The sequence below is a fragment of the Taurulus bubalis genome (assembly GCF_910589615.1).
Source record: "Taurulus bubalis genome assembly, chromosome: 20".
In the NCBI taxonomy this organism is placed as follows: domain Eukaryota; kingdom Metazoa; phylum Chordata; class Actinopteri; order Perciformes; family Cottidae; genus Taurulus; species Taurulus bubalis.
This window is the reverse complement of record NC_136608.1, coordinates 14,437,555-14,456,231: the sequence shown is the minus strand read 5'-3', so window position 1 is coordinate 14,456,231 and position 18,677 is coordinate 14,437,555. Positions and strand designations below refer to the sequence as shown.

The following is an 18,677-nucleotide window of genomic DNA, read 5'->3' as shown; positions in this document are numbered from 1 at the left end:
GATGACTGCCAAAAACAGACAGAAGAGCAGCTCGAGCGAGAAGAGCGCCGCCGCCGCCGCCTCCAGCCAAGACGATGCGCAGAAGAAAAGCCCGAAGAGCGCCAGCAACGGGGTGAGTGGCCCCGCGCACCAGGGGCCAGCCTCGGGGAGCTGCCTCGGCCTCTTCGCCACCACGGTGTTTTACATCGCGTTATTAGGCGCTGCCGGGTTTGCTGCTTTTTATTTACAGCAAGTTGTGGAGGAAATCCGGGAGACGAGCGTCAGGCATGAGGAGAGCGCGCGGCAGAGCGCAGAGCTGAGCGGACAAATGGAGAGCGTCGTTCAACAGGTAGGAGGACAAGATGGGATCAATGGGGAGAAGTAGGGATATGATGAGTGAATGACATCAGCAGGGGGTCAAAGTTGTTTTTCACCACTCTGACTATAATACATATTATATATATGAAGGCAATGCATGCCATTGCTTTTGATGTTACATAACTGTCCATGTCGTTGTTGTACTGGATGTACCGGTGGGGGGTTGGGCAGGTTTGGTCAACTGCAGTGATGACTTTGGTGAACTCCTTCTCCTCCTCCTTAAACCTCCTTTCATTCAACAAACGTCCAAAAAGTTAAAAAGAAATAAAAGTTTCAGACCCTGTGTAAATAAATCATTTGTTCTTTTATTGTTTTCTATTTTGTTTGTTGTCTGATCTATTTAGTGGTAATACAAACATGTCACTGTTCAGTGTTCACTGGCCAGCTTATATAACTGAAGTCCTGCCCCGTTTCATTCATGCTCTCCTCACTTCCTGAACATAAAGTACTCAATAAGACGTTTTAGTCCCATATGTATACAACTATTTATACACATATGTATAAATACCTATATGTACCTCCACTGCTGCAGCAGTGATGACTCCTCTTATGCAAATGTAGGTGGGACTGTGTGTTGTGTAAGTTTACTTTGGCTGGGGCTTCACTTCTATAGTATCCTCGTAAAAGTGACACTGAGGAGCAATGATTGCATTGTGAATATTTACCAGGGTGTTTAAATACCACATACGTTTTAAAAAAAACTAATTATGTGTACTATTTCTTGCATCTTTTTTTTTTTTTTTTAAATGCAAAAAGTGGATCTTTTGTTGAGATACTTTTGCACACTTTTCCAAAGGTCAAGAATGAACTTCCATGCTAATTTAAACTATAAAATATGACACTAACCTAATATGGAACAAAATGTGAATTTAATGTTATTTAGCATGTTTGGGAAGTGTAATAATTAAAGTTTAAGGTCAAATTACAAGAGTGAGACAACAGTTGAAGTTCATTCTTGAGCTTAGTAGTAGTTTTATAAAATAATATCAACGCCAGATCCACTTACTAGCATTTATAGTGAGCTTTCCACAAAATCACAAGGTCTTCATCAGTAAAGGGATGTGTCTGAGTTGACTGAGCCAGCTCTGCTACATATAGGACAACTTCATTCACTGATGAAGACCATGAGATGCCATTGAGTGTTTTTAAAATTGCAAATTTGAGGCCCTTTTTTGAAGAACTGTGAAAATGTCCTAACGAGACGATTGAGAAACTTCTATTTATCCTTCATAAGCAAAAATAAACTATTAAAAAACTCTCTGGATCATCTGAAAAATGCACAAATCTTAAAACTGGGCTGTTTGACGTTGAGTGAATGATGATGTGTCCATGCGTTCGATCACATCCTGCAGATGTTAAAATGCATGTCGTCCTACAGGTGGAGTCTCTGAGCAGCGTTGTGGATGGACTGGAGTCGTCGCTGGGCATCACGCGGGTGGAGCTGGAGGCGGCGGTCAGCCGGATGAAGAGGGGCGAGGTGGAGACGAGGAAGGTGGAGGAGGCCCTCCAGAAGCTCCAGAACAATCTACTGAGGGACCTTTCCGAGGGCATGACCGAGGTGAAGGAGGCCCGAGAGAGGGCCTTCTCTTCTCTGGAGCAGACTGTGGAGGAGCGTCTGGCCGAGGTGAGTCAGTCCATCACGGCCAACGTGGCGGAGTTCACCGAAGCTCAGGGCGAGGCTCAGAGCCAGCTGGCCGATCTCAAGGCCCGTCTGGGCGACATGGAAGACCCCGCGCTCATCAAACAGGAGCTCTCGGCCATCGTCGGCGCCGTGGCGGAGATCAGATCGGCCAAAGAGGCTTCCGACGCCTCGGCCGATTCCATCAGGGAGCAGATAGTCACCGTGAGGTCCGAGCTCCAGACTCGTAACCAGGAAGTAGCCTCGCTGTCTCAGGAAGTCCAATCGGTGAGGTCAGTGGTGCAGGAGTCCGTTGGGAACCTGAGGCAGTCGCTGTCCGCAGCCGAGGCCGACGTCCAGGCTCTGAAGGACAACAGCGCGGCCCTGGGGAGCGGCGTGGAGCAGGCCGTCGACGCCGTCCGTGGCGTGGAGAAGCGGGCGCAAGAAGAAGCCGCTCTGGTCCAGAGAAGATCGGAGGACCTGGAGGCCAGAGTTAAAACATCGGAGGATATCGGAGATTCGCTGGCAGCGTCCGTGTCAGACATCGTCACCAAAGTGGAGTCACTGTCCGCCAAGTACGACACCTACGAAAGCTCTCTAGCTGCACAGGGGCAGGCCGTGGAGGAGGTCAAATCTGGCGTGGACCAGGACATGGAGGCACTGAAAAGCGGTTTGGGGGAGCTGCAGTCCAACATGGCCGCTGTGGGCAGTGCCCAGACCAAGCTGTCTTCAAAGGACTCCAGCCTGGGTCAGCAGGTGGTGGAGTTGGAGAAGAGGCTCGCTGCTCTGGAGGGCAGCAGCAGCAGCGTCAAGCCGGAGCAGCTGCAGAGTTTAAAAAGCATGGTGGCGGGTTTGGAAGACAAGGCGGCCAAGCTAGAAGGCCACGATCAAGCTATTGCGGCTCTTCAGAAAGCCCTGCAGGACACCACCAAGACACTGTCGGGCCTATCCAAAGGCCAGAAGGGAAAGTAGGGAGTTTGAGATGCCAGTGTGACATCATCAGGATACCAAAACATGACAATAATGATTCCCAAAGGCTGTCAATTACCCACGTTCCCCCTGTTTCCATGAAGAATTGTTTGATTTCCCGCAAACTTGATGGTCGATGTCACGGTGTTGCACATTTAGGTAGAAAAGTAGCCGATGTGGGGCGTTAGGTCAAGGGGGGGAGGGGCAGAGCTGTACTGCTGATCTGTGAATTCAAAAACACACTCATTCTGCACTGTAGTTCCTTTTGTTTTTGTATCCTCTAATGTTTTGTTTTGTTACGTTTTCTGTGCCACGGCTGTTTTTTTTGTTTCAAACCAACCAAATGCAATAATAAGCTCTTTTTGAGCACTCCTTTTTTACTACTTTGTTTGTTTTCTTACAAGAATAAAAACTCTTGTTGACCTAAAGCTGTGAAGAACCTATTTCTTTCTGTGACATGACCGGTTAAAAACGATGATTCGGCGCCTAAGCTGCCTTAACCGTGACATCATGAGGGATACATTGACTGTACAGGCGGGAAGGAAAGTGAACACTTGGTGATGGGCGTGATTCTGAATTTATTGAGTAAACCTCACATAAAATTCTATTTATTGTTCACAATAAAGTGTGACGAGACACGAACTGAACGCACACGCTGAGCTCTTTCATCTGCAAATTGCAGGAAGACAACATGTCATTTGACTTGTTTGAGGTTGACCTTTGACCCTCTTCCAGGTGTTCTGCAGAAATGTGCTTCCTTGTTGAACACCTGAGGCTGCAGCTGTGATTGTCCAGAAGGCATTTTGGACTCCTTTAAGGATGTAGAGCGCCCAAGGGAATGCAGGAAACTGCTCTTTACAAGGTTTGCATAGTTTAGTTAGAAGAAGAAATAACTGGACTCTCAAGTCTTGAAACACGTCATTGGTAAAGGTGAGGAGCTTTTGTCTAAAAAGGTGCAACATTCAATCCACAATGAGCAAAAACTGCTTTAAATGTACCCAAACGGAGTTTGAAGTCAGAGGCAACTGGAATTCTCCTTATTAATCTGAAGCTCCATCAGTCAACTCATATAAATAACTTGCGGCCTAGCTGAATGATTTCCCTCAGTTTTTCTTTGAGGCTGCCGACTATTCATCAAGGATGATTGTTATAATTATTAATAATAATACGGTTGTGCTGATAGTGCGTCGACACAATCTGTTCACAAAGGGAAAACATTACCAGCCTCAATTTTGCGGCTGAAAAATCAATTAAAAAGGTGACAAAACAATTAAGTACAATGTTGAACAGGTGTCTCTAATCTGGGTGGACAGAAGTCAACAAAGGAAACAAACCAGCCGAGCAAAGAAAGGTATGTTCAGGTTCAACCTTCTCTATTTTTTGTGTGGCATTTTCAATTTAATATGACAGATGACAGTGTAGAAATTGAGAGAGAGAGAGAGAGGTGTGACATGCAGCCAAGGTCCCAAGACGGGAATCGAACCCGCAACATTGCAGTTGATCGGCACGCTCACATATCACTCTCATCATTCATACTTCTCAATGAGTTAGGGAAACCAGACCATCAGCGTTTGGTGTTATAAAAAGATTTATTTCAGTTTCAAACAGTAGTATGACCGCAGACCGGATGTAACGGCAGAAGAAGGCGGCGTTGACCTCGAGGACGTTGGAAGCGCGTCGCTCATGTTGGCCGGTGCATCTCTCCAATGTCAGATAAATCAGCTATTTCACTAACCTGTCGAGAGGTCACGTTTAAATCTCCCTCCACCGCAGTGAGGTTCGCCAGTGTCTGTCTCAGCTCGGCGACCTCCTCCTCCCTCCTCATGAGCTCCTCTGCTAGTCGTCCTATCCGCAGAGTCAGGTCGGACAGCTGCGGCTCGAACGCCCCAAAGTCCCTCTTGATGGCGGCCACTTTGGGTTTGAGGTCGCCGGCGAAGGTCACGGTCCTTATCAGACGAGCTCTGCCGCTCTCCAGCTCCCTCAGGCGCTCGGACGTCTGTTCGTCGGCGGCGGTGAGTTCAGGGACGCGCCTGAGGAGCCGCTCGACGGCCTGAGTGTTGCGTTCGCTCGCGGCTCGGAGAGCGGCCACTCGGTCGATGCTGCCGGTCAGCACATCCCCGATGCGCTGGACCATGCTGAGCTCCACCTGAGCGGTTTTGTCCTCGAGCTCGGCCACCTGAGTCAGCAGAGACTCCAGCTCGGAGCGCAGGCCTTCCATCCGGCGCACATCGGTCCTCACTGACGCCACCTAGGGGCGGATACAGAAGGACGGAGGGTCAGACACCCATTTGCAAATAGCGAAAGGAAATATTTATCTTTGTTTTACTGTTTACAACAAAAATAAGTGAATCTTTCTAGATTTAATTCAATATATTTGTGCTGATTAAAGTCTGATTAGATCTAGAAAGATGGAATCTCTTAGGTAATAATGAATTTAAAACAAGAAAATAAAGGCTTCACTTTAGCTAAATGAATCTTTCTAGATTTAATTGAATATATTTGTGCTGATTAAAGTCTTATAAGAGAAAGATGGGATAATAATGAATACAAAAATGTACTTCACAGAAAGGAGGATATTTACTTTATTAGCTATTTTATTTTATTAGATTTGTATTTCGTCATACATATTGTGTCTGATCTTTTCATGTTCAGTGTATTTGTAACAACACACTTTTTTTTTCTTTTTTTTGTAGAGCTGCAAGGACAGCTATGTTTTATAATTGATTAATAGTTTTAGTGATTGCTTAAACAAAAGTGCCACACATTTGCTGGTTGCAGCTTCTCAAATGTGAGGATTTGAAGCTTTTTTTTGTGTGTGTTTGTTTTGTTGTATTTCTGAATACGTTAATGTTAGCTCACGTCCCGCACTGTACATACTTATATTCACTTCATACACAATGCATATACTTTGCATTTTTGCACTTTCTTTATTGATTAATTTCCTAAATGAATACGCTCTGCTAATTTGTTGTATACATTGAGTATTCTCATTCCTATATTTGTTCTATGTAACCTTGCTTGCTACTGTGACGAACACACTTCCCCTTGGGGACGAATAAAGTATCCATCTATCTATCTATATGTTTAAAATCGTCTACTTGGACAATCCGACTCACCTTGTTGGCGAAGTCTGTTGCAATGGCGGAGGTGCGCTCTTCGATCTGTCCGACGGCGTCCCTCAGGGCGGTCTGGCTGGTCTGGAGCTGAGCTCGCTTCTCGCTCAGCCCGGAGGCCCACTCCTTCAGCCGGTTCACGTCCCGCTCCACGGCCTCCAGCTGAGGCCGCAGAGCGCCGCGCTCACCCCCGAGACCCTGCAGCATCAGCTGCACGCCCTCACACTGCAACGGGACACACAGCTTGTGTTCAGGAGGCGACGGTTATTCAAAGCGATCGCACGTTACAAGACATCGTTTCAGGTTATTTATATTTATGAAAAACACAGGAGGGAAAGGAGTGTCTCTGCACACAAAAGGATTCAATACAAAAACGACCTTTTCAGTAAAAAAGAAAAGTGCTTTTATTGAAGAAGTTCAAAGGGGTGAAAGCAAAATCAGATGGAAATGTAGTAAGTCATCAAAAACATTAAGATGTATTACACATCTACAAAAGATATATTCCTTCACAACATGTGAGACATCAATTGCGTGTTTTGTAAAAAAGAGTTATTCAGTTTACGACTGCATAAGACGGGAAAACAGCAAATCAAATAGTTCTAATGTAGTTTTGCATGGAAAGATACATATTTTCATATAATTTGGTTTCTTTTTATACATTACTAAAGAAACCTTAAATGTGTCCACATTGAACAAACAGTCAAATAAATATTTTTGATTGTACAATACAGTGCATGAATACCAGAGTTAATGTGGAAATCAGGGAACATTAATGCAATGCTGGTCACCATTTTCTGACATTAAACTGAGGTACACATTTTTTTAAACATTAATACTGAGCTTTGATCGCCTTTTACAGCGAATAGTGAGACAGAACTCCTCATTATTGGATTAAAAAAATGACATCATTCAGTGAGGTCATCATGGAGAAGTTTAGTCGTCTCATCCGTGTCATCTTTTTCCCACTCCTCCTCTTTTTCCCACTCCTCCTCCTCATTCCATGCTTCGTCCTCCAGAGGATCAGAGTCCTTTTGGCTGTCGTCAGCATTTCCCCGCAGCACCATGGTGAGTTCGCGGACCGCCTCCTTCACCACGGACAGCTCGTTCTTCATCTTGAGGATGCTGTTTTGAGCCTGCAGGGTGTCCAGCTCCCGTCGGATCTCGAGGATTTCGTTGATCGCTTTCAGCATGCTGTCCTCGGTCCCGAACACCTGTAGCGTCACCTCCTCCAGGCGTTTCTCCGCGCCGCTCAGATCGCCCGCCAGCCTCAGGATGGAGCGCACCGCCTCCTCCACCTGGGGGAGGTGCTCCTCGCACTGCTGCGCCCGGGGAACGTGCTCCCGCAGCTGGGCGCTCAGCTCCGCCTCCCTCTTGGCGAGGCCGCCGATCTGCTCCTCCAGCTTGTGGATCTGCTTGGTGTTCCAGTCCAGGTGTTCCTGGGACCGCTTGGTGTCGTCTCCCTCCGTGCGCTCCAGAGCTCGGGCGTTCCTCCTGGTGCTGTCCTCGAGCTCCACCAGCCTCTCCGCCAGCGAGCGGCCCCTCCGCTCGGCCTCGTTGACCCGCTCCGTGGCTCCGGCGTGGGCGTCCCGGGACTCGGCCTTCAGGGCGGACAGGTCGGCGGCGATGGCGGACAGGCGCCCCTGCCACGTCTCCGTCACGTTCAGGAAGTGGGCGTTGACCGTCTGCAGGTCGCGAGAGGCGGAGTTCTCGTCGGTCTGCATGGACGTGACGGCGGCGTGGAGGGCGGCGATGTCCTGCTGGAGACGTGCCGCAAGGGAGACGGTGGAGAGCGCCTCCTGGAGGTCGTCTTCGGAGGCGGCGAGCTGCGGGCCGCAACACAAAACAGGAGGGCTGTTTCTGTGGGAGCTCTATGGTCCTCAGTCATCACATATTACAGACAGAGCAGGAAACAATGTGGGATAACGCGTGAAGGATACAAGACAAAGTGTTGAAGGAGCACAGGAGGGTACTAGAGATGGACGGGGATGCGACAAAGACCATGTGTTCTGCTTACATTTTCAAAAATGAGCTCGCAGAAGGTTTTAAATAAAGGCAGTAGTTCCCAACTCTCTTGACCTTTGACCTTTGATAATAAATCAGATGCTTGCGACTCGCGTCGTCACAGGACTGTGTGGAGGTCTTTGTCCCCTAGTTGCTGCATTTGTTTATTTTGTTATGGGCTGAGAACGTAAAACTAACCAGAATTTCACAGGAAAAGTGAGATTTTTCTTCTTTTCTATGGAACCATTCATTTACTCGTTTCCCTTCTCACTAAACCACGTAAAAAAAAAAATCTAGCAGAATCACATTTGTAATAATACATGTAAAACTAAACATTAAAACAAAGGACAAACGTAAAGCATACGTTCACACAAACAACACAAAATAAGATCATATATTATATAGGTTTATTAAATATGTGTCGGAGACTTCTGCCTCCATCCCAATACAACTATGATTAATTTGTGGTCTAAAAACCAAAATAACTTTCCAGAGAATGCTTCACTATTACTGTGAACCACCCAAATAACTATGGTCAACATTTTATATGGGGACTTTTCTTTTATTCGAACTATATGCCATTATATATCTAATTAAATTCCATTCACATCTATTGTGCAATGTAAATAATCCAAACCTGGGCACATTAATACCAACATTTAGCATGTAATTTGGGTGAATTGGCCCTTTAATAAAGCTCCAATCAGTCAAACGTACCTTTTTAGAAACCTTCAGCACTTCTTCCTCCATGTCGAACAGACTCGAAGTCTTTCCGTGTATAGATTTGTACTTTTCATCAATTTCGGAAAACCTCTCATTCTGTTGCAGCACCACCCTGAAGCCAAGACAGAGAGGAACAACTTTAGTAGAGAGAAACAAACTAAACGTTTAATAATATTGATGCAAATGCTGTGGATGACTTACCAGCTTAGAGCTGCGCATGCTACAAGCGACAGCGCGCACATTAAACTTCTAATATCCAAACTTGAAGACGTTTTATTTTCTCCAGCGTCCTTCTTGGCCTTCGGCGTCTCATCTTTGACGTTTGCAGCCGACGTTTCGGCCACTTCTTCGCTGTGTTTTTGGGACTTCTTCCTCTGTTTTAACTCAGTCGGCATTTTGGCACGCTTCTTTTTTTTTACTCTGAATGAATTCAACGGGCCCCAAAACGGTACGAAGAAGTCCAGCCGGCTATTCGTTGCGTCGCAGAGTAAAATAACTCACGTCCCGCACAGATGCGTTCATAATGCGGGACGCTGACGTGACGTAAAGTGTCTTTAACGACTGCGCTTTGCGTGCGTTTCCGATAAAAACGATCCTTTTGCTTATCCCTGCGCCTTGGAAAAATGCCGCCTTCACGTCCTCCACTTAAAGTCGGAAATACAACGATTTAACAGAATTGCGAAGTTAAAAAAACACAAAAAAACGGACAATCGTAACGCTCGTTTGGATGCTTTGTCTTTTACCTCTAGCATACCGATGGTTTTCAACAAAAATATGATTTTTTTTTTTTTGGGGGGGGCAATTTGTTTCATCGTTTATAACTGAGTTATAATCTCAAACACTTATAGTTCCGACAGCGGACTAAGCACCGTAAACGCCTCAGCCAGCCACGTAGGCGACTGCCAGCATCGCTGGATTAATGATGACATCCTCCAAGTAGAAGATGAAACTATTAACGATTCATTAATCAGACAGCAGATATATAATTGATAAGTGACAATTTTGATAATTGATCGACGTCTTATGTAATTTATTAGGAAAAAAATACAGCTTCTAAAATGTGTTGCTATTCCTTGTTTTATGTCACTGTAAATTGACTATTTTGAAGGTTAAGAATAGGACCACACAAAAGTGTACGCACAAAATGACCAAGTAAAAGCGCTTCGGCACAAACCATTTATTTGGCATGTTTCAAAAAAATCTTACTTATATTTTGAGTGTCAAAATATGTCAAAACTTGATTATCTGTAGCTTTCTATAAATGGTAATTAAAAGCCCTATACATCATTGTATGTAGCGGTACTATACAGTTTGTATTGAACAATTACTTTATTTAATAGGGCACTCTGGATGTGTCAGCGTGTGTTAACTACAAAGGGTCATGCAACTTACACAAGCTACTATTCTTTTATGTAACATTTAACAATATTAAAACGGATCAACACAAAAATTAAAGTACAACATGGACGCAACATCAACTGAGAGGCAATGGTTCAATTGTAATACAGTACATTCAAGCAAAAAAAAAAAAAAAGCTGCCACATACAATTTCAAACAAATAATGTGCAAGAAGGTCATCAGATGACTGCAATATGAGGGCGGGATAATCAGAGATCTTTGGACTAAGGCATAGTGATGGAGTAAACAAATATGTAATCATCCAGTTGCCGATCTGGGATTCATAAACTCTAGTCCCTTAACTCTGCACAATTGGTTATCTGGAGAAAAGAATCCTGGCACAACTTTACCTGAATGCCGACACACTAAAGGCTCACGCTGAAGCCGTAGGTATTCCACATCAGAGCCCTTAACCGGTTTTTAAATATCAAATCCAAAAAGTCACACCAAATTACCAGCTCTATGTGCTCTACATACGACCTGAACCGTGGCAGTATGTTACAGCTACGACAACAACACAAAAGAGTGCTTTAAAAAGGGATTGTTTATATTCATATTTGGGCCTGAAAGCTACAAAGAGGTCCCACCACATCAGGAAATTCTCGCCTCTAAGAGTCTTCAGTGTGTGACGTTAAATTTAAGGAGGGTGGGGGCGTAAACACAAATACCAACAAAAAAATCTACAAATTAAAAACCACAATCATCAAAAGGCACCTCTTTAAAAAAGTCATGAATCTATTACAAGATACAGCGTTGAGCACATCATCGATGACGACATCTTGAAGTGTCTGATTCCAAGCAGCAGCAGCAGCAGCATTGAGACAAAAAATAAAACGCGTAGTGCAGCGGACCATCGTGCCGGCTCATTCCTTCGCTATTAAGCAGACTGCTTCAGGAATATAATTAGATGAGATTGATAACACTCCCACACCTGTTCATAGGTCACTAGTTAGCTTAGCATCGGTCTATCGTATTGGTTTAATCCATACTTCAGACAGAGTCAGGCTAGCTTTACCCCTGTTCCCAGTCTTTATGCTAAGCTAAGCTAAGCTAAGCGGCTACAGCCTTATATTTAACTGGCAGACATGAGTGGTATTAATCTTCTCAACTTGGCGAGAAAGCGAAGGCGCCTATTTCCCAAAATGTCAAACTTTTCCTTTAACTTAAACTCAGTTTTCAATAGCTGCTTAGGTTTCCTGCCATCTTGTCCTTTTTTTTAATTTTTTTATATCAAACAGATAATGAAGCTTCTGTGCCAATGAGGCCAATTTCAGTTTCCATAACTGATCGTATGCCTGACTAAAGAAATGTATACATCTGGTCCCCCACGGCCTCTAAATCAGGTTTTGGTCCCGTCTGTAGAAGAGCAAATATAAGTGCACTTTGGAGACAGAAAGGACACTTTGAAACCCGTGGGAATGTGCAATAAAAAGCACAATACTGTGTGCTTGTGATGAGTGAGAGTATGTTGACCAATTAAAAACAAACTGAATTGTCTCCACTGTTTATTTCTTTTTTTATTATCTTTTAACCTGGTCAACTAAAGGAATCAAAAACGCAAATCCATCCTTCAAAAACACCATAAACCCTGTGCTACATATAATACTTCTAAATATTTATACCCCCAAGATCTCAAAGCAAATTAAGCAATAAACTGCAAACTAACTCAACTGTACACAGAGATGTCCCGTTTGCAATAATATTGTGCTTGATCCTTCTGATTCAAACAACTGTTGTATGTATATACATGATCTAATAAAAAACTAGATATAGATGTATACAGGGTGTCAATTTGGATGCCTTCATAGAACAGATTTGCCCATGGCATTTATTTAGCTCCCAGCAGGAGTGACCACGACTCACTGGAAAACTTATCTGACTCCATTAAAGAGGTTATTAGGGCGCTGAATCCAAGAGGAGGCGTCCCGGGACTCAGGTGCTGTAGTGATCCTGGAATAAAAGAAAATATACATTACTAGAAATGTTTTATTTACTTTTTGTACGATCCAGAATCAAGGGCCGTGTTTTCCCACCTGAATCGAGTTAACGACGCCGCTGGCCATGACGGAGAGTTTCCCTGCGACGGAGCGCACTCCCAGTTTGAGCTGCGACATGTCGGGAGCACTGGGAAGCACGTTGGTCAGGCGGTACGAACCCGCTGTGCGCACAAAACAAAAAGAGACTCAGGCTAGATAATACAAAACATTAAATAGAATAAAATACATACAAAAGCACTATTAAAATACAGAGACCTATCAATGCCTTATAAAGAGACAGCTGTGCTAATGTCTCCACAGCTGGGACTGGTAGTACAAAAATAAACATTCATTTAATGGTATGAGGGAATAATTCAAACCTACTTATTCGGTTCTGTCACATGCTGTCGTATTGACTCTGACATCATTTCAGTGACCTCAGGCTGGGTAAACATTGCGGGTGCAGCGACATACGAGTCCACTGTAAGTGATTGTTTCTCGCTTGCAAGTGTAAAATATATCGAGAATACAACCGTAAGACATTTTCTCTCATGAGAGCCTTGATTACAACATTCCCAAAACCGAGAGTCAAGACAGACAGAACGACTCATACGAACAGATTTGTTCCCAAGTGGCACATGCAAGTGATTTAAGAGATTTTATGTCGTTCCCCAATTTGTATAAAATTGGTCCAGCTCTGTCGTACGAGTCTAGTACGGACAGCCTGCCTCTCTCTCTCTCCACAGGGAAATAACAACGTAATGGCTTCACCTAAAAATACAAACGCTGTATAATTATTTCTGTCACAGTAAAGACAGCACTGCTCTAACGACACAGTTGTTTTTGCTCTTTGGTAAATTTGGGGATTATGTAAAAGTGGCATCCATTAAGTTGACACAAAAACGTTCTTGCGTGAGGACAAGAGTGTCTCTGGGTAATTCAACTTACATTTAATTATATTGCTACGTGTCAGATATTGAATTGTTTTAAAAAAAGGCAGTGATGGCGCAGTAGTTTCTTACCAGTTTGCTTCTTTGGATCCTCAAATAGGTCAGCTGAACTTATAGCGGTACTCCCAGAATATCTTTCCAGTCGGGCTTTGGCCTCGTACTAAAAGAAAAGAAATATACACACATTTATTTTGGCAAGAGCCTCGAGTATTTTTTAAGGTTTAGTCCATATAGTTCTACTGAAAACAAGAATTACAGTACTTGTATAAAACATTGAACACTATGTTGACCATCTACAATACAAATAAAAATAAATCACACAGTATAACCCAATTTATACAGGATACACAACATATGGAAAGGGTAGGGTGTATGTTTTCTTTTTGTACCTCGAAGTTATCTCGTTTTCCAAAGTACATGTCAGAAGAGATGGCTTTCACGTCACCTCCAAACTTTTTCTGAGCTTCTCCAGTGTCTGAAACGGGGACGGCTTCTGGTTTTCTTCTGCCCGTGGGTCTGATAACAAACAATGATGACAAATAAATCATTAAAATAGAAATATGCACTCATCTGCAGCTATATATTCTGGGAGAAAATGTTAAATTCTTACTGTCTCAAGCAACAATAAGTAGTAAAACATCACGAGGACTCTGCTCCAGTGACAGGATGACTGTTAGATTAAAACACACACACACACACGCACACATCCTACCTGTCGTTCAGAGATGTTATAGTGGAGGTCAAGAAGAAGTCTGGCTCTGGTTTCTTGCTCTCCTTCATCCAGCCTCCTTCCTCACCTCGATCGTCCCACCTCGCGGAGAAAATATCAGCGGTTTCCGTTTGATCCTCAAACCGGGACAAGACCCTAAAGAAACAAGAAGGTCAGAATCATGTCAGATGAAAATAAGTTGTGATCAACAGCTGGGGGAAAGGCAGATTGTAAGCCAGGAACATATTAAGACGCAGTATTCAGAATTTACTCAGAACACTGTTCCAAGAAAAGTAATTGCAGTTTTTCCCTAGAAATATTGATCTGACCTAGCGCTGAAGGACCCTTCATCCTCATCATCCTCAGTGAGCCGTCGTCCTTTGGTGGGCTTGGTTCCCATTGGACTCTCCTGCTGGATGATGTGCATGTCTGATGTCACAGAATGGGACACTCCACTAAGAGAGAGAGAGAGAGAAGACGCGTTTTAATGGACAATTATAACGCTTTTCCATGACTTTCCAAGACCCCAAAAAAACAACTCCTAGACAAGACACAGCCTATAAATACAGAAGAACAGAACTGTATAGTACACGTCACTACAAATGTTAATTATTGTCCGTGATCTGAGAAAAATAAGGTGACATTACATGGAAGTTTATCGTACCTCCTCATGCCGAGACCCATGCCCAGTCTCTCGGCTTGCACTTTCTTATTCCCCTCCAATCCCTTAAACTTCTTATCGTCTATTTTCCTCTGCTGCTCGAAATTTTGACAGGCCAGTCGCAGGGACGAAGAGCTGAGAGGGCAGAAGGGAGGAGAGTTTAAGAAATGACAAAACAGACGGAGAATACAACAACAAAGACAGGAACACAAAAAATAAATTTACTGAGCAAAAAAAGAAAAAAAAAAAAAAAGGCAGAAACTCACTTGGATTGCTCCGGTTGGTAGTTCTTGGCACCGCCTGGGCTCTCTCCTTTCTCTCTGAGCTTGTCGGCAGCTTGAGCCTTCTTCTCCAGCTCTGAGAAGCTCTTGCTGCTAACCTTCTGGGCGCCCATGCCGCCCTTCTTAGAGGCCAACTAGAAGCAGACACATTTTACACAACATGCTAAGAATGCAAAGTCTGTGAACCAACATACTTACGACAAAAGATGCTACGAGTACACACCGTTTTCTTGGCAGCAGACGGCTTCTTCTTCAGAAGAGAGGAGGGATCTGAGAGAGATTGAAGAACGGTAAAGTTACATCGCCTACAGTTTAGCTGTAAATCAGATTAAAAAACAAGGTCTTTAAATAAATAGGGGAGTCCTAAAAGTGAAGAATATGAACCAACCTGCATTTGCTTTTGGAGAACCACTCAGCATATCCACACTGGGACCCTCATCTAGATTACCTGAAGAGGTTTAATATATATATATATATATATATATATATATATATATATATATATATATATATATATATATATATATATATATATATATATATATATATGATGAGCCAAATAAACAAGATGGAAATAAATACAACAAGTGCAGGTTTGCAGTTTGTGAATACCGTTAGTGTCTTCCTCCGTTTGCGTGGTTAAAGGCTTCTCTGATGTGGAGGGACGGAGACTTGATTTGGGCATGTTCAAATTGTCCGGAAGAGTCTGGGCATTAAGCAAACACACGTGGCACAATTACTAATCCACCGTCACTCTAAATGGGTATTCAAAAAGCAGGTTTGTGGATGAAAATCACACTGAAAAAAGGCAAGCACACTTCTATACCTGTGAATGCAGACTAAAGAAATCCAACTGCTTGTCCTCTGGTGTCGTGGGGGAGAGAGGAGCCTGACTGTCGAGCCACAACTGGACAGAAGAAGAGCAGTAAGACTGGTGATATGTGCACTTAAAGATACAGTATAATATATGCAAAGTGTGATGAGCAAAGAGGAACTACACAAGAAGTTTGTTTTATCAATTAGTTTACATTCTGGCTCCCTGCAACCTGCTAGCGTGGGATGTTTTAAGACAGTAAACGAACTCGTCTGCATTACCTCCGTTCCATGGCGTCTGGTCGCTTGTGTGGCTAACGACTTTATCTTGTCTTTGTACAGGGTAGCAGCCCGGCTGTTGTACTTGGTATTGGCAGCACTGGTTGTGCATCCATGTTGATTGAAGAATGAAATCTGCAAATATACGGGAAAGACGAGACCTTGGTTAAATAACGTTTGTGTCGTGCAAAGCTGGCAATTGAATCTGTTGGTTGTGTGCTGATGTGCTGCCTTCAGGTACTGACCGCATTGGCGTTGCCTCCCACTTGCATACATCTGAGCTGAAACCACGACCAATTGGAATCCAGCTCAGTGGACCTGTGTGACACAACAATCAGAATCCGTTTATTTGCCAGGAATGTTTACACAAAACAAGGATTTTTTTTTTTTTAGGCGGAAGGTGCATACATTAGACATGAGATGTTAGACGAGACAAACAACAAATCAACAACAACAACAGTGCAATGGGTATTAAATGAAGTATAAGATAAAGTGCTCAGACAAACAGATAACGTTAATGTAAGTGTATGTTAAAGTGACATGTGTGTTTAAGTTAAAGTATATGTTAAGTGACATGAGTGTTTAAATATGAAGTGTGCAGGGGAGTGACCGGTAAGAAGAAAGAAGAAAGAAAAATAGTCCTGGGGGTGACAGAGTCAACAATGTCAGGATGTATTCTTTTATTAGTCCCGCAGTGGGGAAATTGCAGGATTAAAAACAAGTAATATAAATAAACAGTAAAACCGTAAAGAATCCACAATAGCAATATTATATATACAGACAGAATACATCTCTATTTCTAGATGGTAATTTATATTATATTTAGTTTCTGGTTTCTGTATGTGTTGCTATCCTCCCTGTTTGGTATTTCCTGCCTGTTTTAGTATGTGTAATTTCTTATTTCTGAAAGTACAGTGAATGAATGGGTCCTAACTTACCTGATGAAGGTCAGGTGCACCCCAAGAGACCTGTGTGTCCCAGAGCAATCTATACACAGGAACACACCATAGGTGATGCTGGCCCAACTGGGGTTTTTAGCTGAGCAGTCAAAGCAAACCTAGTAGGAAGTGAGAAGAGGAGGAGATCTGAATATATATATAAACATATATGAACAGGACATTTTATATTTTAATTAGACAGCAAAGACTGTTTCAACTCCCTTCCATTGCAGATCACACATCAAAATCAATACAAATAGAAAAAAAAGTGGGAGCAAGCAATGTGGTTTGTCACCATAAAGGTCCGAAGTGCATGTTGTAATTATATGGCTGCTGATTCAAACAGCTGTTGGTGAAGTGGGTTGAATTGCGGATTTAAATTCACTCTCACTCTAAAATAAAACTAAACCAACAAACAAACCAGGATGTAATTCCGGATGTATGGATGGTATTCACATTTCCAAGAGGACGGACGGCTGAAAGACTTAAACACAGCTAGCTTCAGCTCAACTGTCAAAACCTAGCTAGCTGGCTAGCTAGCTGTCCACTACTTAGCTAACGTGACATCTGGTTCCAACTCACGCGCTTTCTCACAGATTTATTCCCCTTTAAATGTCATTAAGTGGACCCACAATTCAACACAACAGACGCGTAACTAGCAGCTAACTGTTCAATCCAGCTGACACACATTACAGCTAGCTTTTGGCGTTTTCTCAGAGTGCGACGTGTCAGGTATTCAGCTCAACTTCCTTGTTAAATAGAGAGTCCGCCGTTATAAAAAAAACTCTCACCTTGTTCGGAGGAGACCCGCGAAGTCGCTTAAAAATCGCAGCGATGTCCTGCTTGCTGGGCTCTGACATTGTTCTATCTGCGGAAATAGTTAGACTGGTAAACTGTGGGATGAAAAACAGCCCCGTGTTTTCCTCAATAGACTGAATACGACACGTCAATGGGACAACATCATGGTCGAGTCCTGATTGGATGAAATTAACCCGTGGTTATGTTATTGTAGCAAGGGCTTCTGGGTAATGTAGTTTACGTATACATTTGACGCTCCAGTCGTATGCTCAGTGGTTGAGGACGTATCTAGATCAGTTACTGACAAAATAAAAACACTTTTTATGTTTGTATACATTTTTATATAAATTGCATTACTGTTGGTCTATTTAATCTATAGAAATGCTTTTAATTCAAGGTAAAGGCTGATTTAACTTTCCTAATCAACTATTATGCTTAAAATATAACATAGCTCCTCTCTAGAAGTGGTTTAGAGGAATCCATATTCTTGCAATAAGCACGGTTTACCACCAAAATTCTTTTTGGTAACTAACTAATAATTGCCAAAAATATGTGACACCAACATGTAAATCATAAGACCCTTCACAAGTTGGAATGTGAATTTATCTGAAAGACACTCACTACAAAAAGTGTGAAATTAAAGCACAACATTACACAGACCTCCACCACTTATAGGATTCTGTGGTTATGATTGGTGAAGTTAATTTCATGAAGTATATATTTAAGCTGGTTGGGGTGGCATTTTCCTTATTTTTCCTTTTTGAACTGCAGATTTGCCTCACTTCAACAGGAAACTACAAACAAAATGATTACTGATGTTAAGTAATAAATTAACTATATTCAAATTGTACTTTTTTCTTTCTTAACACACCTTTTATTTTTTTACATCTAGTAAATATTTCAACACCAAAAGTTGAAGGTTAAAGAAAATAAATATCACTATTCAAGACAAAGTCAAAATGTATTTTTTCCAATAAAGTCATTTATTATGTCGTGGGACAGCATTTACAAACCTTACTGTGCAAGTACAACCGCTGCTGCGTTTTGACGTCAGCATGCCCTGAAAACATGGCAAATTCTCCTTTCTCACCAT

General features: G+C 42.9%; 3 protein-coding genes across 3 annotated transcripts; 1 reads left to right on the top strand and 2 right to left on the bottom strand.

Moving 5' to 3' along the window:
• Position 1: 1 nt before the first annotated feature.
• Positions 2 to 3,372, top strand: ckap4 (cytoskeleton associated protein 4; the record flags this gene model as incomplete). Its single annotated transcript, XM_079236151.1, has 2 exons — positions 2 to 328; positions 1,736 to 3,372. The coding sequence occupies 2 exons, from the start codon at positions 2 to 4 to the stop codon at positions 2,945 to 2,947; spliced, it is 1,539 nt and encodes a 512-aa protein (XP_079092277.1). The 3' UTR covers positions 2,948 to 3,372.
• Positions 3,373 to 4,524: 1,152 nt separating this feature from the next.
• Positions 4,525 to 9,176, bottom strand: ikbip (IKBKB interacting protein; the record flags this gene model as incomplete). Its single annotated transcript, XM_079236125.1, has 5 exons — positions 4,525 to 5,192; positions 6,061 to 6,282; positions 6,993 to 7,880; positions 8,776 to 8,893; positions 8,983 to 9,176. The coding sequence occupies 5 exons, from the start codon at positions 9,174 to 9,176 to the stop codon at positions 4,626 to 4,628; spliced, it is 1,989 nt and encodes a 662-aa protein (XP_079092251.1). The 3' UTR covers positions 4,525 to 4,625.
• Positions 9,177 to 9,948: 772 nt separating this feature from the next.
• On the bottom strand, positions 9,949 to 17,678 carry arfgap3 (ADP-ribosylation factor GTPase activating protein 3). Its single transcript, XM_079236177.1, has 16 exons — positions 17,578 to 17,678; positions 16,787 to 16,905; positions 16,094 to 16,166; positions 15,852 to 15,983; positions 15,583 to 15,663; positions 15,369 to 15,462; positions 15,145 to 15,204; positions 14,980 to 15,026; positions 14,742 to 14,890; positions 14,479 to 14,610; positions 14,144 to 14,269; positions 13,818 to 13,970; positions 13,495 to 13,621; positions 13,178 to 13,265; positions 12,213 to 12,337; positions 9,949 to 12,129 (listed from the first exon to the last, which is right to left on the bottom strand). Exons 1-16 carry the CDS (start codon positions 17,644 to 17,646, stop codon positions 12,112 to 12,114), a joined length of 1,593 nt encoding a protein of 530 aa, XP_079092303.1. The 5' UTR covers positions 17,647 to 17,678; the 3' UTR covers positions 9,949 to 12,111.
• Between the last annotated feature and the right edge of the window lie 999 nt (positions 17,679 to 18,677).